Source organism: Poecilia reticulata, chromosome 17, assembly GCF_904066995.2.
Source record: "Poecilia reticulata chromosome 17, P_reticulata-male-v2, whole genome shotgun sequence".
Lineage (NCBI taxonomy): Eukaryota > Metazoa > Chordata > Actinopteri > Cyprinodontiformes > Poeciliidae > Poecilia > Poecilia reticulata.
This window is the reverse complement of record NC_088846.1, coordinates 10469609-10496401: the sequence shown is the minus strand read 5'-3', so window position 1 is coordinate 10496401 and position 26793 is coordinate 10469609. Positions and strand designations below refer to the sequence as shown.

The following is a 26793-nucleotide window of genomic DNA, read 5'->3' as shown; positions in this document are numbered from 1 at the left end:
CACATTTCACATTTTCTCTTTGATCCAAAATGATGCAGTACTTTTTTTAGCGACCCGTTTAAATGCCTTAATATCTTATCTATCTTGTTACTTAACAACATTTCTCAGCTGAGGCGCTCATTGTGACAGATGACTTATCATTCTGACTGATCTATTTTAAAGATTTATTTCTGCTAATTTAGATGATTGTGGCTTGATTATTGCATTTGGGGTTTTTTTAAGACAGAGATTTTATCCTTGAGAAAAATATCTCTGCCTCTCCACTCTTCTTCCAGACTCTGGATTCTTGATTTCTAAATGAAATGCAAAAAAACTTACTTCCATCTTAAAACAGGACATTACTCAGTCGTTCTTTACCTAATGTAGATAAAACATTTCTTACCTAAAACAGACATCTCTGGTTCATGAGGTACAACAGCTGCAGACCTGAATATCTCTATGTGTGTGTGGTTCTTGAAGCACTAACTTCAGTCGTAGTCTGAATATTCCCCAACATCTGGAATTGACTTTGCTTCTCAATCATCTCCAGGTTGCAGTTATTCCTGAGGCTTGTGCACCTTCTTTTTTTTTTTTTTAACCACAGTTTCTCCTTCTACTCAACTTTTCATTAACATGTTTGGATAAATCAAGTGGTGAACATCCAGCTTCTTTAACAATTAGTTTTTATGGCTTGTCTCACTTTGTTAATCAAATTGATGACCATCTGCAGGGCAGCCGTCGAGTCCAAACACCAGAGCTGTAAAATGCAATTTATCTCCTATTGGCGATTCTCTGATTATTTCACAAATTCATTGAGACGCACATATACATGCAGATGCAACAGCGGCACCCAGCCTATAGATCCGACAATAGCGTCTTGGGATATAAATTTCTCTTGGCACTCCCACAAGGAGGGGAAGACACCAAGAGCGCTCTGACCGCAACATAACACTTTAACGGCTTTTGAAGCTTGTTTAACGTTCTTACATGTAACAGTGCGAGTTATGCGATGATGTGATTAAAGGCTTTACCAGATTAGGGATGGCTTAAAAAAGTGCTGCTTCTATGTAGTCACATCATTACCCTTGATTAAACGCTAATGAGAGCTGACAATTTTACTCTAGTCCTGTAGGAAGTTACAGCAGAGAAAAGCCTGACAGCACTTATTTTCCTTAATGATAATCAGATATCACCATTAGAGGGGTCAGTCGGGTACAATTAGAGACACAAGAGGCGAGTGCATGTAGTGGCGGTGTTTACTGTGCCACACCAATAAGTTGTCCTTACGCAATAAGGACAAACTTGCACATATAAGAGTGTCTAATCCATAATTGCGTAATTAAATGAGTTATTTAATTGAGGTCATTCATTTCTTGATAATCTATATTGCGCATTTTGTTTACAGTCACACACAAAAAAAGGAAAAATCCTTCCACTCCCCCCCCTCTTTTTTCTTTCTTTCTTTAAGCAATTTTGTATAAATAAGCAGTATTTGACATTAAGCTGGGGCAAATGGCACAGCACTGCATCTAGAACAAACCTGCTCAGCCAGGGCAGCCATTAGCCACATCTACTGTTACATTTTCTTCTGTTGAAAACATTCTCCTGTTTATTTGGTTTTAACTATCAAACTACCTGGATGTTTAGGGTTAAAACTGACCGATGTTCGGAAAATTTATAGATTCACCAACCTTGACAAAAATCAAAGGTTCCATCTTAGAAAAATATGGAAAAGTAACTCTTGGATTGTGATGCTGCAATGTTTGACGGCGAGTTCGGCATTCAGGCCCTGATGCAATGTGTCGTTTTTATGTCAAACATACCAGAAAGTGTTATGTTCCTTTTACTCCACAGGACTAAAAGGAACATAACACTTTCTGCATTTAAGTCTTGGGGGATTTTTAGTCAGACCTGAAAATAGTTGTGTTGTGACTCTGTTCCATAGTCCACACAGAGACTGTCCAAAATTATTCATACCCGTCAGACTTTTATTTACTATTTTCATTCAATGTGATCATTTCTGATGTGAAATAAAATTGGACTTTCTCAAGACAATAAAAATTTGTGAAAAAGTATACAATTTGAAAAATATAGGTATTTATTTACCTTTTAAATAAAAAAAAAAGGTATGCGAGAATAAAATGTCGAGCCTCTTTCGCACCAGTTAATCCCTTCTCGTAATTGCTGACACAATCTTCAGCATTGAAACAGGGTGGCAAAATTTGTTTTGAAGCTAAACTGGTTGAGAGGATAACTAATACTGGGCCCAACTTAGATGCTTTTAAGAACTTCCTGCATTTCCAAGTATTCTTTTCCGCCTCCCGGCTCCTACTCTGAACCCAGGAAGACCGATTAGTAAAATCAAACCAAAAGTTGATTCAGTAACATTTTTGTTTCAGGGTGTTTAAAGCTATAGAATCAAGTTTTGATCTTTACTCCATTACTTTAAATCGTTACCTCTCTCTCGTGAAACTTTTCAAAGTGTGATCTGTGAAGCTCCATTTTTGGCTTTGCTGTAAGGATTGAATTGTAGATGCACTCATAGCAGCAAACCAAAACAAAGCAGTAAAAATTTAAAGGGGGAAAAAAAACTTTAATAATAACGTTACTTTTGAAAAATAGACCAACTTTGACAGTCTAACCTCATTCATATTATCAAGATGTGAATACTTTATTTTACCACTGTATTAATCTGAATGTTGCAGAGATAAGGTAAGCAAAGTGGCAGAAAAAATAAAATAACGGTCATTGAAGGCACCATAAAAAATAAAATAAAATAAAATAAAAAAAAACATCTGAACCTCGGATGACTCACATGTTGCCTCTGGAGAGAGAAAGCATTAAAATTCCTTAGCTGGGGATATTTGGCAGCAGCTCTGTGACACAAATGCAAATTGTTTATGTTAATATCAACTTGTTTGTTCACCATCTAGGCCTATATAAACAGAATTTATATCCACATGAGTAAAAGCGTTTTGCTAAAACTCCCAAAGTCAAAGTTAAGATAAAGGAAATCACTCAAAGTGTCCTGCTGATAAAAGTGGAGTCACTATTTCCACATCTGTCGCATAACCTTCACCTGTCATTTTACGCAGCTCTTCCCTTCCATCTGTAAGCGATGCTGTCATTTCCATTTGATTTAACTTGAGGCAGAGGGAGAAAAGAAGAGCAGACAGGAGAGAGTGAAGAAGGGAGATGGATGAAGACAGAAAAACATTGCTGTTTTCATGTCGCGTTTGAGAGCAAGGAGACTCTAGACAGAAGGGATCGATTGAAGTGCTCGTCTTTGAAAATGCACTCAGTCAGCAGCTGAAACAATCAAAGAGCAACAAAAAAATTAAAAACAAAAAGAAAATGTGTCACTTCCAAGCTCAAGTCTACATTTGTAAACAAGGAGCGTCTATCATGTCCCTCATAAAAAATGGATTCTGTATTTCCACAGAGCAGGAAGGGCGAGGAATGAAGTGACAAAAGGAAAAAAAAAAATCTTAATATAATTTACTTTAAATTGAGGAAATAAAAAAAAAAAAATTCTGATTGCAGCCTAAGCAAACGGAGTGAACATCATTCACGTCTGCCGCCAATTTCGGAATAATGATAATGGTTAGAGGGGCCATCATCTCTGGACCTGACCCAGGACTCCACTGCGTCATTTAGAAATGACCCAGCTCACAGCCTCAAGACACACAAGCTCCTTGCTAAGCACAGAATCCATTCCTTTCAGAAAACTATCCTCCCTCTAAGGCTCATCAAAAAGCACTCACATTTTCTGGACGGTATTTTTGACCAAACGAGCGACCATTTTTGCAACCAAATAAAACCATCAGTGGAAATTAATAAGGAGACATAATTGAAAGCAGCAGCTTCTCCTTTCTCCTATTAAAAGGTAGTTAAGATGGAGTTAAAATAAATAAAAAAAAACTAATTAAGAAAAATAAATATGTACATCTGTAAAAATATGTCAAATTTATTTTTATTTTTTCTTGAAATATTGGAATAATTCGTGACATTTTTACGTTTTTTGCCTATTTGCAACAAATACCAGTAATCGGTATCAGTTTTTCACGCTGCCCTTTCGGGTATTTGATCAGGTGCAGGTTGCTGAGACCAGGTTGGTCAGGTGTAAAGCTTTGTGTGGGACTGCACATAAATTTAGCTTCTTTCTGTCCATTAAAGTGAGACAATGTCTCACAAATGCATTGTGTTTTATTGTAAGACAAAACTGTCCTGACAGACAGCTCAATAATACTTGGCTCACACCCAGTGACTGAAGACATTAGTGAAAGATCTGATATTTTTGGCTGTGTGTGGTGTGAGAGTGAACCCATGTGGGTGGAAGTGCAAGATAATGCGCTTCCATCTTCACTGCCTTTAGCTATGTCCAGCCAGAAATTGTGAAAATGATGTTTAATATTTTTGCTTTCCACATCATTTCTATATTTGTATAATAAAAATCAAGAGGATAAAATTCAACAACAATTGCTGGAAAACTACCAGAAGTAAATTGTAAGTGAAGGGAAACCTTGTGACACATCAAACCAAATTATACATCAGGATAACAATTTAGTCAAACAAAAAAACAAAAACAAAAAAAACAAAAAATCAATCAAGAATGAGATTAAATTTGTATGGGATGTTGCAGTATGCAGAGTTATGACCCTACAGTGCTGAAAGCAAGAATGCTGCTAAGGGCAGTGGGAGGCAGGAGGTGAAAAAAAAGAGTCTGAACATTTAAATCATTTTCTTGAAATCACAGAACATGATTTCGACATGATTTAGACACTTACACTCATGACACTCTCATGAAAGTCACATGTAGAGTCCTGAAGGTGGGCGCACTCAATGGCCTCCGGAGGGGGTTCGTTCCAATCAGCCTCACCTCTGCTTCACTGAATTTACGGTGTGCTGGTCATTTCACAACTTTTGGATTTGGGATTTTTTAGGTCCTTTTTTTTTGGCCAGTTTGGTCGTTTTGGTAATTTCATACTCAAATCTTTCCAGTAAGGCAGGTGGCTGCCACAGGATGTCAATTTGGGGCCTTGCAAAGAGGCTGTGTGTGGAATAAAGGTCCAGAGAATACTCACAGAGCTTCCTGTTTTCAACTGGTAATGTTAACAGTGTTCACCACTGATATAAGATGCTAACAATTCAAATCCAAGTCATTTTGTCTTCAATATGCTGATTTACAGTAACTGAGAAGTTATCCTCCAGGAGAATGTCCTGTATTTGCTATACGATTTGAAGTGCCATTTTATTTGTTTGAAACACCAAGACATTATTCCACAGCTGAAGAACTGAAACTCCATGAAAGCTCACAATGGAGTTTCCTTAACTGTGCCTTACAGAAGACATCTCTGGTGGTATTTCCTTGCCATGCTGCAAACATTGAAAGTCCATTCAGTTTTTTGGGGGTTTTTTTTCTGCAAACATAAACAAAATCTTTCATCCACTTTTGAATGTTAGGTTTGTGTCATGGGAAAAGAAACACATAAACCTGATTGTGTTTAATATATTAGACAGGACAAACATAATAAAATGTCTGCATGTTTATAGAAAACAGAAAACTGTGGACTTGTTTTCACTTTGTATTTAAATATTTGCTTTGGTTTGCTGCGTGGTAAAACGGGCGCTGCAGCTCTTTGGCTCTTTTTGAGGACAGTGAATGGTATACTGCAAGTTGTAAACTGTGCTCGTAAAAAGTTCTTCCTCGGTCACACAGGTCAGGGCTGCGCTACGCTCAGTGTGATCCTGCAGAGCTCATAAATAGTACAGGATTGAATTAGGAAAAACATCTTAGGAGTCAAAGGTCATAACAGTGGCACAACTTGCAGTTTCAACGTCGGCGCGAACAAATCTACGGTTCCTCTTAAGAAGTTCAAACACAGAATATTTACAGCTCTGACCTGCTGAGCGCTCAGGATAAATTAACCATGTGATTCACAGACACAAGAGCTCATAGTCGCATTCGATACATTAGAATATGCCTTCATATGAGGCTGGTTTGTGAGATTAAAAGTGCTTTTTGAAAATAACCTTCAAGCAAGTGTGTGAGCTATATGAAACACGTGTTTCATTTTGCCCACATTTCCATCTAAAAGTTTCTTTTTTTTTTTTTTGCCTTTTTGGTCCCAGCTAAAATTTAAATTATACATGTCAAGTTGTAAGTGGAAAATCTTCATAATTATTAAGAAAAAAGAGCTTTCAAGCATCCATCTGTGTGTAATTAATCTATATATTGTGCTTTCACTCAGTGATAACACAATATTATATATGTATATACATAAATATGTATACCTACTGTGTGTGTGTGTGTGCGTGTGTGTACACAGCCAGCATATCCAGCTTTAATATGTTAGTCTTTCTCATAGCTGTAGACGTATCACTCCTGCAGATGAAATTACATTTTCCTCACACATCCTACAAACTTCGAGATTGACTCCGTTTTCCGTTTGACTCCGATACATTTGTGAAATAAAAGCAACTTGAAGGACCTTTTCAAATCATGTTTTTTGATTAAAAGAGTCAGGAATCCACAAGTGTATGGGAGAAAAAAGTAAAAAGAAGCAATCAAATTCAAGTATATATTCTCAAAGATTTCAACTTAAAGACAGTTGTAGCGGCTGACATTCAGCTGAGTTAACCTCGTTTACTCTCTGTTTTTGGTTTGAATATGGGAGGAATGAAATGCGACCCACACAGCGAGCTGCTCTCAGATAGCATACATAACATCCTGAAACTGTTACCAATCGATTAAAAAAATAATTCTGAGAGATCACAAAGAGTAAAACCAAAATGGATTTTGCTTTTCAAGGTGAAAAAATATTTCTATAGATGTTTTTTTTAACAATGTCCAGTAAGCTTAAAGGAGGAATAAAGGTTTCTATGCTTTTTATCTTTTACTTTAACTCTTTTTTTTTTTGCTTTACCTCTTTCAGATGCTTTGATCCCAAACAATCCCTCAAACGAATCTATACCTTAAACTCAAACATATGCGTCTTGTGACAAGAGATTCCTGGTGGATGTCTTTCATATCAAGAGATCACAAGTCAAAATGGTGGGTAAGCAGCTCTTTGAAGGAACAGGGAGACACAAAACCCCACACTTAGGTTTAAGGCAGAGTGCCACTCTCTGCTCCACCTTTTGATCTTTCAAATCTTAAGTGCATTCTCTTTTCATCTGCCACACATATGAACAACCCCCCCACCCTCTCACCTGTAAATCTTGTATCTTGTAGAAAACCCCTGCTGGAACCTCTCTCTGAACTCTGTGTACTCTGGGCATTTGTGAAAAGGTCCTTTCTCTGACAGCAGCCAGTCCAGCTGCCCCCCACTCTGCCGTGTGTTGAAGCCCCATGCTGAGGAGCTGGACGGGGACGAGGAGGTGGAGGAGGAGGATGACGACGATGACAATGCTGGGGATGACAGGGAACCATGAAGAAGCGCTTTTCCACTCTGTCCCCCGCTGGCCAGTTGTTCAGCTTGGGCAGGCCACGGCAGCCATAGCAACACCAAAGGCAACCATAGGAGCATCAAGGAGGATGCCGACCATCTAGCAAGGCTGGCGAAGCCATGGAAGCACCTCTTTTTTGTCATTGGCCAAGGAGTTGCCATGGTCCCGGTGATGATGTACTAGGGCACCTGGGACCGGCATTTCTTCTGACAGTCACCTCTTACAGGCCTGAAAGAGACAAACAAAACACTTTAACTTCACAATAGCCATGTAGAAACATGTTCACTGAGTGTAGGAATCTTTCATTTTTAGTAAAGAGGTGTGGAAACACTTTGCCAGGAACTGCACAGACAAATTACAGAATAAGTCAACACAAAACTGTGACAGTTTTGTGTTGACTTTATGTTTTAAAAGTTTATGTTTTAGCATAAAAAAAGACCCCTAATAACTTCAACGAACCACAAGATTGGTGACTGTCAAAGGCCTCTAGTGCCAAATAAAATCTTTAAAAAAAAGAAAGGAAATATGGTCAATTTTCAAAGTTTAGGACCAAGCAAAACATTGTCAAAACTGTTTCAATGGCTGCTGTATCTTTAGGTATGTAACTAAGCAGTGGGAGGCAAAAATAATCTCAGATCACTTTGATCAATAGCTTTTGAAATCACAGAACATAATCTCTACATGATTTAGACACCCTTATAACATTCTCATGAAACGCACATGTACGGGTTTGACGGTTCTTCAAAAAAGGCATCAGCTGAAGCTAAAAATCGCTTTCTCAGTAAAAAGAGAATTTCTGATTAGTTGATGGATCCCGTTAAAACAAATTTCCAACGTAATCAAAGCAGAAAAGAATATTGCCATTTAATGATATTGCGAACATTTGTGTTTATATATATATATATATATATATATATATATATATATATATATATATATATATATATATATATATATATATATATATATATAAAAATAAATCAATAAAAAAAGACAGAAGTGGTAGTTCGAATGTGGGAGTGATGCAAGACATGACGGGTTACAAATTGAAAAAATTGTTTTATTTGTCAAACACAAAAGAAACATGTCCATAAAGTGACATTTTACTGAACTATGTTTGCCTCTGGTTTAGTGAAAGAAAAATCATCAGAAGTGATAATAGTTAGTATACGTGTAGCTTTCATTACAATCTACCTGACAGAGCAAAAGGGCTCCATAGGTTATAAAGATCTAATTTCTCTGGTTTTTACTTCAATCAGTGGGCGTACTTGCTGTGTTTTCAACAGAAAACTCAGTCGGGAAAAAAATAACGTGCCACAAAAGCAAAAACTGTTCTGAGACTGCATTGCTTTTTTCCCCAGATATTTTGTGACAAATCATCTGTCATGTGGTGCATTGCCAGACAAATATTCAATCTTAAATAAGTGCTTGGAAGCTGTACACAACAGTTTTCTATCAGGATATTTAATTACTTTATTCAGTAACTAATGCACAAAGTGCTCTGGAAGAATCCAAGTCCTTGACAGTTAAATGTATTCTGATCTGGAGCATGTACCATTTTTGGAGCTGTCAAGGGACTGGCTTATTTGTGAAAATAATAAAGATTGAATTCATAAAAAAAAACTGATAACTGAAACATGTAAAATAAAAAAAAACAGTTCACTAAACAAGTGAGGTGGGAAGAACAAAAGGCTGCTACGATATTCACATCAATGCATGGAAATGTTACATAATGGGCACTACACCTAAAGACAGTGTTCGCTAATTCAGTCAGTGAACCAACCAGTTAAGTAAACCAACTTATCAAAATAAACTATAGTATGAATATGCCTGCAGTGTCAAACAATATACGTAATCTAAAGTCCCTCAGTTTTACAACCCACTGATACGTTGCTCTTTATGAGGCAAGTTTTTGCATTTCTGTTTCAGGTAATACACAAAAACAAAAGTTTGAGTGTGTACCAATACAAACAAAAACCTTTAATATAAATAAGTCCAAATCAGACTCTACATCAGACTTGTGTTGCCAACCAGAGGAAACTTAAGAGTCGAGCACGTGTTTGTGATCGGTGCATTATACAGAAGCCATTATAGTAGCTGTTATAAAAGAAATAGTAAAATATTGTCTACGTATGAAAATCACATATCCGCTAAAAATCAAGGCTAGAACAGCTGTGGAGCCCTCAAGAGGATCAATATGAAATCACTTCATCAAAAGGTTTTGAAAGTTAACAAAAAGAAAGAAAAAGAAAATAGACTGAGTAGCATTTATAATACACAGAGGGATGAGTGTTTGAGATTGCACCACTGTGGCATGCCAGGCAGCTTTCAGCTTTTTGATTTGTGTGTTTGGACAAGCATGTCATCAAACGCCTCGACACGTATCAGTAAGTGTTAGCAGCGCAAGCCACACCACGGTTTGAGTGTGAATTCTCAGCATTGAACATGAAATTTCCCCTCCTTCTAATCTTGGTTTCATTAGACAGCCAAAGCAAACACACACGCACACGCGCACACACACACACACACACACACACACACACACACACACACACACACACTGCAGGAACGCCTTACAGAATTTTACAGACCCCTCATGAAAAGCCGAGACTCGTTCTTCATTTCAATGTTAATGACTAGCAGGATTGCAGGGAGGACTCTTTGGGGACAAATCAGCATTTCAGAACAGAAATGTAAAGTAGCAGACAAGATGCTTTAAGTGGATTGGGATCTCCAGTATTCCCTGTGTATCTTACAAACAAATTAGGGAATTAATTTCAGGTGGATAAATGCAGGCTCAGACACGGAAAAAAAAAAAGAAAAGAAAAGAAAAATGCTGCTCAGGGAGGTGCATTTTTAATTTTCGCCAAATGCGTCGTGAGATTACGCCGGTTTAAAAAGGTAATTATGGAAGTCATCTAAAACAGATATACGTATTTATGCAACTAAAAAGCCAGATCCAACCTTGATGAAGGGGGATTTTGATGCTGTTGTATGTGTTGCGTTCTGCCCAGAGGAGAAACTGGTGCAAATTAAAAGCGTACCAGCTTTGGTTATGCAATGTCTCATTTTGATGAATATTGTCACAGGCAAGAATCATTTGCAGAGCAATTCAGCTATGAATAACAGCCCTATTTCTGATGAGGGATCCTTTGCATGTAAAATCACTTTCCGAAAGAGTTAGTAAATAAGTTCTACCCCTCCTGCAAAAGACATGAACAATATTGTCCAGTACATAGCACAAAATTAAAAAAAAAAATTCAACTAGCTCCAAAAAAAAGGCACCACTGTAGAAAACATTCAACATTTTCCAGTTGGTTGTTCCAAATGTATGACCAACTGCCCCAATGCAAGTCTCCTAACTAAATGATGTGAAGTTGGATTCCAGTAGGAAGTTTATCACCGCCATTACAATGACGTTTCTTTAGTTAGCTGATGTAACGGTGCATCCATCTCACAAGACGAGGAAATTTAAGCTTTAGCCTTTGAGAAATAATAAACATTTTATTGTTTTTAGAACAATAAAATGCATCAAGGTTGGATTAACAATGATGTACTATGGCTTCCTTGCTTTTCCTAGTCCATAACGGATATAAATGTGACAAAGTGGTTCAATTTGTGTTTACCATTTGTCCCTTTTTCACTTCTGATTCATTTAATCTTCCTATAGTTGGTCATAATGCTTTAATTCAAACATTGCTGTTGCACCTTAGCTTCACTCACTATCCTGGGTTTGTTTGTTTTAGTATACTAATAATATATTATGCTGCAATTTACATCTATGTTTTAGTTAAAGCTAACACTTCTGTTAGCTTTAGCTAGCAGAAGCTTTAGTTAGCTAAAGAAGCTTATGTTCAAACGTATTGGATGAATATGTTTCTTTTGTTTCAAGGTATATGGTAAATTATTAGATTTTTCTTGTTTACTCACTGTTTGCTCCTTTCAGATGCAACAGCCTGAGCAGGTGGGAGGGGCCGGCCCAGAACTTCCTGTTTAATGACATCACTGATTGCATCACCAGGCTCTACTAAATGGAGGGCTTTCTTTTTTGTATTACATTGTTTTTCTTTAAAGTAACCTGTTGAGTTGCCCTGTGTTACACATTTCATTGTGCAGACCATTTACTAATGGTGAGTTTGTAAATCAAGATTTTAAATCGTATTCCTGTTTCTTTGTTTAGATTTTCTTTTTTAGACCCTATTGTGGTATGGTCTAATTAAGTGTAGGTGTGTTGCCAATTTGCTATAAGACCAGAAAGAGGGACACTCAGGAGGGATGGTGAGTTGGTAAGTTGTGGTAGTCTTACTATAAATCTATTGTACCTTCAACACTTGATGGCTTTTTAATATTACAAGCACACACAAAAATATGACTAGATGCATGTCCATATAAAAAACACTTTTTCATTTCAAATGAGGTACTTTAAATTATTGAGACATGTGTTCATCATTTTACTTTATTTTTTTAGGATAAACAGACAAATATTCTGGAAACCAGAAAAGTCACCAGAACATAAGAGGTTTAATCTAGTGCAGCCACTAAAAAGTCCCCGATCTGTTATTGTAAGATTTTCTTTTGAAAATACACAAAAAAAAAACAAAAAAAAACTTCAAGCCTGGTTTTGCTGTCCCAGACTGTAAGAGAAAGCCTTAAAATTCTCTTTGGAAGTGTGGCTTAGCTGTCTTAACAAACATATTGCTAAGAGGAGACAATGAAAGGCTTTGGAGCCTCTCAAGCCAAGGCTGCAAATGGTGCTTCTGTGCCCTTAAAGCCTTCGTTTTCAATTAGTTTTACTGTGGACCAATCATTTCCCAGCGTACCACGCAAAGCAGAACTGGATGTTACTTTGTGAGCTTGAGACACTCAAAGTAAAAGTTTAATTAAACTCAATTCCGCCTGCAGTGTTTGTTGATGAAAACTTTCACACTGAGCTGCAGTAAAAAATCTAAATAAAACTTCTTCCAGTAGTTTAGGTGAATACTACTTTATTATGCTCTACTTTTCCTCCAGACAGGTAATTTAGCCAGACACGCTGTGCATTACATGTGCTGCTTGGAGATTAGTCAGTGTAAATAACCGTAGACTTGTTAGTCATTCAATGCAATCGTAATAATTGTTTACAGGTTTATATCACTGCAATTATTACATTACAGTTAGCTTCAGACAGCAAAAAAGAAGACGATTAAAAATGTAGCTACTGCACTACATTGCTCACATTCTTGTAACACAGCTCATCTTTAAAACAGGAATGGGTGACAGAATGCTAAATGCTTGTTCTACAACCTTGAAACTCAGTAGGAAGTACGGCTAGTAATGGAGTTTTACAGTATAATAACCTAGATTTAAAAACACCACAGGAGCACAGCAGGAGGTCAAAATATTTTTGAATAGCTGTTTTTTCAAAAATCCATTGATTTTATTCAAAGCAGGATAGCATCATGTATTGCTAGTGCTGCTAAAATACAGTATAAAAAATATTTAATCCACATGTTTTTTTATAATAAAGTTGAGATTTGAAGATTATTTTCACTTTCATACACAAACCAAAAAAACATTGTTTTTTCTTTTCTTCTTCATTTTTTTTTTTTTTTTAGTAGAACTTTTTACAGAATTTGTTTTTTTTAAGCATGGAAAAAGTGCAGCTTATGGAACCAGAGCAATCTCCCAATTCGAGAAACCTCGAATTGTTAAAGCACAGCTGTAATCTGCCACAGGCCAAGCCAACTTTATTTAGAAACACTTTTAAAACATAAAAACTGACTGAATGGACATCGTATAAAAACATAAATCAAGCAAAACACATAAAAAATGTTATGCACAACTTGACAAATAAAATGACTCCTCTCTCGCTGGGTCAAAAGCCAATAAAAAGACACAATTTCAAACTGCAACTTCATGAAACTTTAATACCTCCAGTAACCAGATCATCCCTAGAAAGTATGTCTAGAAATTAAGGCATACAAGATGTAAAATAAACAGAAAAATAAATGTTTTCAATTTGAAAAGGCTGGAAAATGGAGTCTATAAATGCATTTCTATAGCTTCATAAAATGCCTCTCTCTTACAGAAGCAAGCGTTTGCAATAGCAGCCCGCCTTCTCCTCCTCCCTCCTCTGAGACTCCACTGCTAATTATAAAATGCATAAAACATGCTGTGAATGCCAGCAAGACAATAGAGGGAAATAGTGAATTTTTAGTCTTGACATTTAATGTTCGCCTTGCATTATTCACACACACCCTTTGCCTATTTACCCTTTTCCTCCAACCAAATCTGGGAAGGCAGGAGCCAAAGCAAGGAGCCATGTTCATATCGAATCTACTTTGCAGTCGAGGTAAGGAGGGGAGGTAGAGGTGATGTTCGCCCAGTGGCGCGAGGGCATCCTGGTGGAATGGAAAAATCGACCACGTGTCACGCTTAAATAACATCTCAGACACGACAGGGTAACGCAAAGCCAAGACTTATGCTTATTGGATTTTTTTTTTTCTTTCTGTTTTCTCCTTTCCCGGACTTAGCAGGGAAAAGAGTGGTTGTGCTGTGCTTGCACAAGAAAGGAGAGGCTAGGAGGATAAAAAAGGGAAATGAGAAACATAGAAAAGGTTGGAAAAGACATCCGGGGTGTGGAAACAAAGAGAGATGTATTGACAGAAGAGTTGTTATACAGAACCAAAGGGATCTCTCTGATGAACACAGGAACTTTCTCTCTAAAGTTCCCGCCCAGCTGCTGAGTGACCAGGCCAAGTGGTAAGATAAAAAATAGTTTGACCTACAGACTTATTCAAGTCACCGCTGCACCTCTTGGGAGGGCAAGAATTATGAGAGTAAGCCTGTGTCCAATTTTTTATTTTTTTTCCTGACTCAGAGAAATTTACCACCTCCATTTATTTTTCTGTGCCAAAGAGAGATGCACCGGAATCTGGCTGCTGCAAACTGCTCAGAGTCGTTCCCAGATTTATTTCATGGGTTTTCCTGTTTTTTTGTTTGTCCGGAGATCTGAGAAAAGGCACCGGTGCAACGCTCTAAATTTTGGTTCCTGTAAGGCCATATGCTACCAACCACCTGGCCTGAACCCGCAGCAGAATTTAGAGCTGGTGGAAGTCCATCAGCATTAGAGGCCAGCTGTATTCCTCGACCCCATATGTTCGCCACTAACCTTCAATATGATGTTATGAGAGTCAGCAGCAATAGTCAGCCACCTGCACACCTGCTCTCAGCCCCCTTTAGATTCATGCGCGCTCCGCTCGCGTCGGGACCAGATAGAGAGAGGTGCGGGGGAGGGTTGGATAAACACTGGTTGAAAAGCATTAATATTAACAAAACAGGGTGACGGCAAGGAGGTTAAGAGCAAAAGAGCAGACAGGTTCGTGTTATGGATGAGACAACAGAGCGGGAAAAAGAAGAACAGAGACAAAAGGGAGGCAACATTTCCATTTTGATAAAGGCTCAGTTTGCATATGAAGCAACTGATGCTGGCCCAGCGAACCAGAGAACGGCAGAGGTCCCTGCATGAACATTTACTAAGGTGACTTTGTTGCAACAGTTAGCATAAATAAGCTGTTTTCCATGTATTTAGTGCCATGAAATATCATCAATTTGATCAATATAATTGATGATCTGGACAAATGGTTTTTGGTTTCCAAAAAATCACAAAGCAATTAAATCAGCAGTAGCAAAACTGTTATTGTTAATTATTTTTGCCATATTGCACTTCGTGTCACACAAAAACAAAAACATGAAAACACACCATTTCGTTATGGTCTCTGATATGCAAATGTGATCTAATAAATCTGGGTTTTCATTGGCAAAAATAAGAGCCTTTCACAGAATCTACAGAGTCGTTTCATTCAAACTTAAATAGACGAAAACTGTTAATAATTAGTAAACAAGCCATCAAATATGTAATTGTCCCCATGAAATAAAAACAAATTTATGATTTTTTTTTATACGGAGCTTTTTTTTGTCAATAACAGTTTATTCAGACAGGATTTTTTTGTGCATTTATTTTAATATTTATGTATTCATTTCATAATGGGGTTTTCTTTTGTTAGACTTTTTTTTTGTAAAACTTGTTTACATAGTTCATGAACTTTTTTTATTTTTAACTCTTTCTTATTTTAGGCTCTTTATACTTTTTATATTTGATGCTCTCATCTTCAAACGAGGGGGCGAAGTTGTCTCTGAGGAGCGGGTCTCGTAGTGCAGCGCTTGGCAGAGTGCGTTCCCATCTGTTTCGCACAAACCCTCTTCTGTGTCTCCTCCAACCTTAATGACCGGTCGTAGCAAAGTGTTCCCCCTCCTGAGCCCTGTTTGCTCTAACTAGCGTCATATCATGAATCAACTGGGTTCACAAAGTCAGAGGCGCAAATTGTTTGGTGGGCAATACGGAGAACATTGGAGAACTCCGAGATGATATGCTAAGGTTTGCTAATGAAACCGAGCAACATGATTTAACGTCCAATTCCATTTTGGTCGGTGTCGTGCCGAGGTAGTTATCCCTGAAGAATTTGTTTTCCCCGCATCAGCACAGCACGCCCCGCTTTCACTTGTAAGTGGGGGAGTTAAGCTATGTTCATGTGCTCTTATTTTGAAACGTCCAGCATTTCCAGGGTAGTCATGGCATAAATGCTGAAATTTGGGAGAAAAAAAAAAACACACACACACAACACCTCAAACAAGATTCAGAATATATGTCTAGCAGTGATGAAAAATCTGGGACATGGCTGCGCTTGAGACTTAAATAATGTCTTCTGATGGAGGAAAAGAGCCTAAACCATGTGGCTTTTCTTTCTTTTTTTTTTCTCTCTCTATAAAATTATCTCACAAATGACTAACTTTGAAATTGTCAGGGAAGTTTTGAAATCATAAATTTATGCTTACAATCATGGGAAATGGTCATTTTGTTCTTGCACGTGATTACGAGATTACCAGGTCCAGTTCAAACTAGATCATCTGCTGCTAGAAGAAGCTCCAAAAAAACCCAAAAACAAACAAACAAACAAACAAAAAAATATGTTTAAATTCAAACTAATATGTGCTGAATTGCATTTCATGACAGAAAAAAGTTTTAACTGAGCTAAGCCCACATTAGCTGGAACACCAATCAGGAGTTGACTGACATAAGATAGGTAAACAAGTTTAAAAAAAAATTATAAGTGCTTAAGCAAATATTTAATCTTGCATAAATAAATTAAAATATCCCTGGTCATGTGATAAAATGTCAAGAAAAAAAATAAAACAGTGACACAACCTAAATCTTGAACAAGACTTATCAACAACATGTCGTAATTTGTAGAAATAGTTTTTGTAAATACTATAAAATCAGCTTGATTAGATTGGATGCATCATAAAATCTGCTACATCGACGTTGTCTGGGCTCAGCAGAACAGCACCAGCATGCATCTTACAGACCTCAGCAATCTGTTTGCACCAGATTGAACCGCATCAATTGATCTCCACCTTCGGTCCTCGAGGCTGGCTGAGAGTTTTTTTAAAGCACCTTGTTGACAAACGCAAAACTGGGAGGTAAAAAAACAACAAAAAACTCCATGATTATAGCAGAAAAAAAAAAGGTTGATCCTGGTACGTGAGCTAACTCCTGCACGTATCTCTCAATAATTAATAAGGCTCTCTCTCTCTCTGTCTCTCAAAAAAAAAAAACCCTGCAGACAATTTTGATGCCAGGGCTCCTCCACCCCGAGTGATTTTTAACAAAAACTTGTTAGTAGTCTAAGTAAAGAAAAAGGACTAAGGATTAAAAAGTGTGACCTGCAGTTAAAAAGTGTGACTGCATTAATGAAGTGAGAACAATAAAAAGAGTGTTAAGTTGCATCTGATTAAAGGCAGATCTAATTGGCTTTTCACAGGCTAACAGCACCTGCAGGGTGAATCTTGAACAAGCAGGTGGCGGCAACCGTGGACTGTGGAAGAAACTCTTTCATGCACGACTGACAACACATACGCACACCCAAATGAGCGAGCAGCAAGGTCAGCAAGAAAATCTGTGCAGCATAATGGTATTAATGTTCTGAGACACGCTGATGCCTTGTGGTAAAGCATTAGGAGCGCTGCAAATTATATGTCGAGTGGGCCTTTTGTGTGCAGGCGTGTGTGCGTGTGTGCGTGTGTGTGTGTGTGTGTGTGTGTGTGTGTGTGCTCAAGTTTCTTTGCACAACACATTACATGTGAGTGCATGTGAAGGTCCTATCAGTGTGCTCTCTGGCCAATTTCCAGCTTGACAAACAAACAGCCATATGGTGAATTAAGGATCATCAATACCCTGTTAACATCTTTACCAGCTAATAATTAAGTAAACAGCAGCCTGTCAACAGCTTCCACTGCTGAACGACATTTTAGCCTGTCTCACACGCTCCACCCACTCACTGGTGTTTGAGAAGCCAGTAAAAGCTACTTATGCTCACAAACAGAGGCTCCGTGTTCTTGTTTAAACATCTTGACTCGCTTGCTTTAAATAGCACGGCAAGCCTTAGCCAGACCGAACTGGACACCCTGTTAAAAATTGTATCCGCGCTTGGATACAATTTGTATCCTTCTTGCTCTTATGTAAAAATCAACATTCGAAGAAAAAAAGTTTTCAAATTCTCCCGATTGTTGAAATTTTCCCATTCAGCTTTGACTTCTGCGTGTGGCAACTATGAGCACTTTTAACAAGTAAAATATTCGTGAAAAATTAATGGTACTACTCGCTGCCTAAAATACTTTTTCAGCCTTGCCTGAGGTATACTAATTACTTAATACGCGAAAAAGAAGAATGTCTGTTTAAGAAACAGCAACCCCTGAATTAATAAAGCAAACACCACAACATAAGTAAAGGAATGAATTAAAACCTGGTTTTAATACATTGCCAAATTAAATGTGTCCCTGAAAAACAGAATCAACAGAAATTGAAAGAAACATGGGAAGACTACTTATGTTCAACAGTCACAATAATATGAATTAAGAACAAAGAGTACTAGACTACCATTTACGTAATTAGCAAACCTGTCAACCTATTGAGGATATGTTAGAATTTTAAATGCTCTATTCTATCGGTGATAATAAGAATACTGAAGGTGGAAAACTGTCAATTCCAAATATTTATGTGAAATTTAAAAAACTAGTTAAGTAGAATGACAGACTAGTTAATAGAATGTCAAAACGCCTGCTCAAATGTGCCTCTCTCTTTGTGCAGTGAGAGACGCAGCATTTCACTTCAGAGAATTAACTCTGTGTAAGTGTATAAGAGATGCCTCTGGGGCTCTTTAAATACTCGACATGCTATTTTTCAGCTATAAATACAGACATTAGGTGAAGTTTTCCTAAGGGTCTTAAAAAAAAACATCTCATTGATGAATAAACCATGCATAAACAGACCATTTTTAGATAATAGCAGCCGTCCACTGAATAAGCTATTTAAGTTTATTGTGTTTAACCTGAGCAAAAAACCAAAACATTGAATCTTTGTAAAACACAGTTAGCATAAAGTTGCCGATTTAATGTGTTAATGTGCTATGAAAGGTTGGATCATTCATCAGCATAACGACGTCCAGAGGTATATGTTAGTAACTTGTGTCACCCACATATTGTGATTAGATACACACATTATTCTACTTAAGGTTTATTTGAGGTTAAGTAAATGTAAAAGTCATTCTTTATAGAGTGCAATAGTATTTATTCATTATTAGGTATTCCTCAACACAACCTTTAATGTCCTTCTTCACCCCTTGTCTTTCCCTCTCTGTCACCCATTCTTTCTCCTATCGTATTTTTCGGACTATAAGCCGCTACATTTTTTCCCCACATTTAGAACTATGCGACTTGTAGCGTGGTGAGGCTTTTCTGTGTATTTTTCTTCCACCACCAGGGGGCTCTTTAGCAGGAAGTGAATAATTGGAAGTCAAAATTGGGAATCAAAGAAGAAAGTGCTGATTTTCATTTAGAACAAGCACATGCTAGCAACAGGCGCGACGGAGAAATGTCTTCAAACTCATACATGCTCATCATGGAAACAACAGGAAGAAGTTCATATGATGCAGCTTTTAAGTTGAAGGCTATCAATCTGGCAGTACAGATCGATAGCCGCTGCAGGTAAGCTCGGCGTGAACGAATCCAGTTTTCGGCGTTGGAGACGCAGGGCTGCGTCCTTCATAGCAGATTTGTTAAGGGCCCAGCCCTCTGCTGCCTCCTTGTGGAACACCGAGAGTGGCGGAAATACCAACGGCTTATAGCTGGGGTGTCAAACTCCAGTCCTCGAGGGCCGGTGTCCTGCAACTTTTAGAAGTGCCTCTGCTGCACCACACCTGAATAGAATAATTAGGTCATTAGCAAGGCTCTGGAGAACTGAGGAGGTAATTAAGCCATTTGATTCAGGTGTTTTGTACCTGTGGCACATCTAAAAACTGCAGGACAGCGGCCCTTCAGGACTGGAGTTTGACACCCCTGGCTTATAGCCTGGGCAGCTTATATATATATATACGTTTCCAGTTTTTAAAAAAAATATCTTTGTGGGTGCCTTATAGTGAGGTGCGCTCTATAGTCCGGAAAATACTGTACTTTCTTCTACATGCAACACCATCCTTCCACTCCCACATTAACATTCCTCATTTTTTGTTTGTTTATTTGTTTGTTTTTAATCCATTTTCATTCTCCCATCCACATTTTCCTCCATCGATGGGTCTGGTAATTATTCAAGCTGCCTCATAAAGTCCATATATGAATACGGCAACATGGTCTTTATTAGTTGCAAGCCAGTTTAATCCTTCCCTAATAGGTCCACACAGAGTCAGCTGGGCTTCACTTGATATTCTGCCGGCAGCAGCAGAAAGCAAACTCGGGTAATTGAAAGGACCCAGGGGGTGCTACCTAACACACAGCAATATAGGAAAACCTGAGGTTATGTTTAAAATATACATGAGTCGGTTATGCCACTAGATTCCAGGGTATGAATAATCTGCTTTCTAAGTCGCAGTAATGAAGCAGAGTTTGTCACTCAACAGAAATATAGGGGACCGCGGTTAAGGCAAAACTCTGGGGCACATTAGCTACATGTAGAAATCACAGTATGTTTTATGGAGTGAGGGAATGATTTCAGTTTCTCACAACGTAACCAAACAATAGCAGAACAAAACTGTGATCTTTATTATACTTGAAGATGTTTATAACACCAAACCAGGAGACCAAGTAACCAAAATCGTTACTTGGTTGTTTTTATTCTTGTCTTTAGGGAGTAATTATTTGGGTTGTCCAGATTTTAAACTGTTTCCTTTTTTTTTTATTCCACTTGAATTTGCATCTGCCTGATAAGTCTATTAGGAAAATAAATAATAGCAATATCCACAGCTAATTATTGCATACGGAGCAAGAAAAAAAAAAAAAAGAAAGAAAAGAAAAATATGCTTCCAAGGATTTTGTTTGGCCTAAACTAAAAAGCAATGGCTTGTTCAAAAACATGCGTTCACATGCTGGGTATTGCGAGAACCTCTGCCTTGTGAACATTCCACAGTTTGTTGGGTAACAAACACAAACTTCAAACCTATTGTGTAGGGATTTGATGCAAATGAACAATGCAATGTTTATGTGAAATGAAAGAAAAATTATGTTGTTTTCACAAAGTGCTACAACTAAAGAACTTAACAGGTTTAGCCTACATAAACATTCACCCTCTTTACTCTGATGCCTCACATTTAATATTTTCACCTGTATAAAATTTAATATCAGTGTCTCCCCAAGCCTTGTACATTTCAAATAACGCAGTTCGATCCATCACCAAAACATGAAAACATCAACATCAAACATCAAAAGACCTGATTGTTCACCAAAACTTTTAGACCGGACAAAGAGAGCATTTATCTGAGATGTCGCCTATTTGCAAAGGAAATCTGAAAGAGTGTAAAATATTTACATCTTTGGCGGAAGAATCTGTTGACCTGATGAGTGTAACTCATGCCCACCACAAATGTGGCCTTAATGGAAGAGTTTCAAAATGGAAAGTCTTCAGTGAAAGAAAGTTATTGAAAATCTTATTCGTAGTTTGGCAGAAGCAGGGTGGATCAATCTACAGCCATTTGAAACATGGGGTTCTAGTCCAAAACAAAACACCCGCTACAGGCTGCTAAAGATTTGTAACCAGGGCATCAGGTTCATATTCTAGAAGAATAATCAAAACATACAGCCGCAGCTACAAAGACTTAAATGTTCAGGTGCAGAAATAGCTGGTTCTCTAAAGCGGCTTCGAGCGACTGAATTCAAGCACACAGCACAGTTTTTAGGGTTTTACATTTTTCTGCGGATCTATAACTAAAACCATCCAATTAGCAGTTGCACAAGATAAACTATAAAAACTTGCAAATAATTGAATACTTTTGGAAGGCACTGTAAACGTTACTTTTAAAAGCAGGTTATGCTGAGGCTCGTTTTGTCAAATCAAAAGTACCTTTTGGAACTAATCCTTAAATATTTTTCCATCAGACCCTTATTTGTGCATGAAGAAAGCTTTTCTTTTACTGACGTAATGATCTAATCTTACATTTCATGTTTTTTATTATCTGCAAGCACAAAGTCATAATTAAAAAAAAAAAAAGATTAAGACTCTCGCACATCCAGTTGTGTGTGAGTTGTCTCTATATTGTGTTTCACTTTGTGATAAAGTTTCTGAAATAATTCAGTAGTATTCTAAATTTAATGAATGGATCTTTATATGAAAGCATTACCATGACAACAACATAACTGCAACGCAGCCTAAAACATTGTCAAACATCGTCTAATTGTTGCACCAGGTTTGAGCAGTCAAAGTCCAAATGTCATAAAGCTGCCAGGTAGAGTCCAGCTCTTAAATGCTGGCTGTCTGAAAAATAAAAGTGTGAACTTCTTATCCATTTGTACAGAGGAGGAATAACTGCTGAATTCAAATGTCATGACATAGATGGCACTATCATGACGGGTAATTACTGAATCGCCCCAAGCTGATGCTAAATATACTCTGTGTTGTTTGAGACACACAAACAATGTTAACAAGCTCCGGGCAGAATCTTGCCAAGCTGAATAAAATCTGAACATATACAAAACAGTTGGCAGATAATTGAGCGAGCACCGAGCCTTATGTGGGTCATTATGCTTTCCAGTCTGGTTGTGGAGGTTCATAGGGATGGCATGCAATTAGCATTGGCCTAAATGAAGCTGTAAAGATTATTCCCAATATTACGCCGACAAAATGGCTTAGACCAAAAAGCACAAAACTGGGCACGGTGTCGCTACAATAATGGCTGGAGTGACACGTTATTATGGAAAAAATGATTCCTAACAATACCACAAGCAGAGGCCAATCTGACAAACAAACATATCCATTAACGAGGTAGTAGGTGATGCACAACTGTTGGTGTGTGGCATGTGGAAATTATAGGAGGGCTTTAGTAACATTAAGTGATAGCGGCTCCATAGGTGCGCTATTTGATAAATGTTCAGGTTGACCTTGGGCAATTATTTTATTGTGTCTGGTTGTTATCTGTGTGTGTGTGTGGGGGGGGGGGGGGGGGGGAGTATGCGTGTGCGTGTGTGTGTATTTGTGTCATTAGCAGGGATTGGATAATTAGATAGCAGAGAAAAAGTTTCAGCTGAGACAACTTCAAGTTGACGCCGGTCTAATTGCAATATTTTGAAATAAATGAATAATCTGAATCGTGACACTGTAGTATAAGTGTATTTATGACTCATTTGGGACATGAGCTGCAGAGTTGGACAGCAGCAGCCAATAATCAATTGTGTGGTCCCTCCCGCCATCTACCAATAACCCCAAATTGACAGTAACTGCTGTTAATGGGCATAATTACATCATTGTGATCCTATTGTATCTGACAGAAATTCATAGATACACATACAGCAAGCTGTTTAGTGTTGATAACTTAGAGTTGTTACAAACCTCCCTGACAATCAGACACACATGGCAAAAGCCACGGCCAGAAGTGAAAAGCACTGCTTTGCACACGATCTCAGTCTATGCTCATAAAACGCCACACTTCTTTCACTTTCTGCAAATAAATATGACAATATCAGTATATTTCATGTATTGATAGAAATTGAAACAAAAAGTCACATTACTGTGAATTATCAAGCGGTGAAGTTTAAGGTGTTGCTATGAGTCTCGTATATGAAGGTACATTCTTCAAACTTGACACTTATGTGTTGTGTTGATTAATATTAATCTTCATAGGGTTAGCCAAAGCCTTGGTAACTATATGCTCAAAACTGGCGTTCTTAGTTTTGCCCCAAATATGACTTTGACATTTTTTTTCCATAACCCATTAATATATGCACCGTCTGGTCTAGTGAGCTGCATTGTTAAATGAATAAGCAGCTGCAGCTTTGAGTGTAACACCGCACAGAACAAACAATGTACCAAAAGGGATTTTATATCTAGATTGTCTGAAAATAGTTGGATTGAAGTTCTTGTAGGACAGTAAAACAAACCTTCTGCACCACGGCTTAAAACATAATTATTGATTAAATACTTTATTTCTAAACAGGCAGGGTGTGTTTTGTGGCAAGGAATGTTGAAGCTTGTAAGTTCTGTGAAAACAGCGAGATCGCATCCACAGGCTCACGCTTCAAGCAATCTGTCAGAGACATCTCAAAGTCCTAAGTTTGTGAAAAGAAGACAGCTGGACTTCCTGTTGTTTTGCTTTTCAAACTGTTCTACTACATGAGCCAGAAACTCCCCTCCGGTTGTTAGAAATACAGAATACAGAAATTCAAAGAGCTGTGCATGAGAGCTGCTCTCGATGGTATTAGATGTTTTTTTTTTTTGCTTTTAGGCAATATACATATCTAAAATTGTAGCCTTATTGCCATATATTTATGTTATCTTTTTCACAACATACACCCAAACAAGACCGAACAACAGACACTGATTACTCAAGTATAGAATATTATCATTATAACAAGTTCCCAATAGTAACTTTCAGTGGTTTGACTTGTAGTGTTTTAAAATAACATGTTTTCACTTAGTTTGGTTTGGTGGAGGCAGAAGAAAAAGGATAATCCAAGGCATTAAGATATTTTGGCCGAGTATTGATAACTGCATAGGTGGCTCAAAGCAGCCTTCCAGCAGAAGGGCTTCTGGCATGTTCCTAGTCAAAGTTCAAGACCTACTTAAGGTGGTCCAAGCAAAAAGGGGAAAAATGTGAAGCACAGCCAAATTATACATAGAGTTTGTAAAAAAATGCCACACTGGTATACTAAGAGACAGGTTATAAGTAAAAACGTCATCATAGTTTATACGAGCGTAATGTCCATCAGGATGTCGTTTGGACACAATGAAGCATTGACAGACGCAGGAGGAACTCCCTACTTCTGGAAATCAGGGATTCTTTATAGACAATGTTTTGCAGACAGATAATGTTATAACTAAGAGACAACGAATCGGAGTTCATTAGTAGAGCAGTAAGGACAAGAAGCGATATTTGGAGGTCAAGATGCAGTGATTTTTAAGTGTTTGCATCTTTTCTTTTCTAAAAGTCACAAAATGTCCACTTTCTTTTTATACAAGCAGCTATAAAGACTTGTTTTTATTGCTTAGGTAATAAATGTGTCTAGTTGGTGTTCAGTTCTTGAACGACAAAATTTGAGGTATGAAAGAGTTTCTGAAAGGAACAAAGTTCTGCAGTGTGACTGAACTGAAAAGGTTTAAATTTCCTATTATTTTCTGTCTCATGATCATTGGCCTCGACTTTTCACCTTTTACAGGACTTCTGGGATTTAAATCCGTTTTTCATTAACTACAGAGTCAAATGTGCATTAGGTGGTTCACATTTTTAAACATATAATGGATCTCTTTTTAAATGAGCTTGACTTTATGGTGATTGGTCACATTTACCCTGACAGGGGCTATCCCATCCCTTTTAAGTCCATTTCACATGATAAGTAATGGCCGCCCTGAGCTCATTCATCTTCAATAAGTGGTGAGCAGGCAGGTGGAGAACCAAGGGCCGTCTGGCAGCCTTAGAGGCACGAGTGTTTGCTTTAAAACTGTCATGTTTATGCTCATTCAGCACTCTCTTCTGCAGCTGCTCGATCAGAGTTTAATCAAACAAGTATCTTTGCCTGACCTCTGAAATTATGCAAAATGAGAAGATTCATATTATATCAGCGTAAAGGCTTTTTGTTTGATTAAATTACATCAGCTTTAGTTATAAAAAAAGAATGAGAGCAACAAGGAGTAAGGTAAGGTAAGGTAAGGTAAGGTAAGGTAAGGTAAGGTAAGGTAAGGTAAGGTAAGGTAAGGTAAGGTAAGGTAAGGTAAGGTAAGGTAAGGTAAGGTAAGGTAAGGTAAGGTAAGGTAAGGTAAGGTAAGGTAAGGTAAGGTAAGGTAAGGTAAGGTAAGGTAAGGTAAGGTAAGGTAAGGTAAGGTAAGGTAAGGTAAGGTAAGGTAAGGTAAGGTAAGGTAAGGTAAGGTAAGGTAAGGTAAGGTAAGGTAAGGTAAGGTAAGGTGATTTTATTTACATAGCACATTTTCAGCAACAAGGCAAAGTGCTTTACATGAGTTAAAAGGAAATACAAACAAAATAACAAACCAAAGGAAAGAAAAACGAGAAAGAAAACTAATATAATGTTGTTCTAAAGTATGTAAACTAAGTGCTCCTATTCATAGTTGCTAAGTATCTAATTCCATTTCTAAATAGTGAGTACAGTTTCTGATAAAAATAAGCTAACGAGTGACTGATCTAATTCCTTTTCTGGGTTAAAGTGAGTACTCCACAATTCTAAGTTTGTTCTAAATCCTTTTCTGGGTTAAAAGTAATATAAACTAAGCAGTGACTTAAGTATTTCTGGATTCCAAGGTCATAGTTATTCTAATTCTAATTCAGATTCCATTTCTGGGCTGTATAATATTGATCTGAATAGGACGTACTCCACAATTTATGATATTACTAATTAACTAAAATAATCCTTTTCTGGGTTAAATAGGGAGTACTCCACCGTTTCTAACAAAAAAGAGGAAAGGACACATTAGGGCAAATGGCAACATTCAGACAAAACAAAGGGCAAAACAAAGTCACGAGTATTTCTATTCAGAAATAGAATGTCTTAGGTCGGGAAGATTATAAATTTCAATCTTCCCTAAAGTCTCTCCGATACATCTCAGTTCCCAATCATCCAAATTAGTTTGGTCGTTCCACTGAGCCAAAACTAGCAACTTCTCCATGATCGATTCCAACTTGTTAGTGAGTTTTAGAGTCCTCGTCTCTGTCCACACCAACAGTCTGAGTGTTCGCTAGTTCGACCAAGTCCGTCACAAATTTGTCGATAATCCAGGAATCCACAAGCTCCAAACAGCAGAAATCCTGTTATCATAAATAAATCCAGGGTGAATCCCGCCGG

At 37.7% G+C, this 26793-nt stretch overlaps 1 protein-coding gene across 3 annotated transcripts in view; it reads right to left on the bottom strand.

The window, feature by feature from the left end:
* brinp2 (bone morphogenetic protein/retinoic acid inducible neural-specific 2) overlaps positions 1-26793 on the bottom strand; it is a 186485-nt gene that overhangs the window by 93955 nt on the left and 65737 nt on the right. For 2 of the 3 annotated variants that reach the window (XM_081597761.1, XM_081597762.1), the window contains exon 2: positions 7192-7656. In XM_081597761.1, coding sequence (XP_081453887.1) covers positions 7192-7589 — 398 coding nt within the window. In that variant the 5' untranslated portion in view covers positions 7590-7656. Of the gene's footprint in view, positions 1-7191; positions 7657-11358; positions 11935-26793 lie in introns of those variants that run through there. The other variant, XM_081597763.1, reaches the window with a different exon arrangement.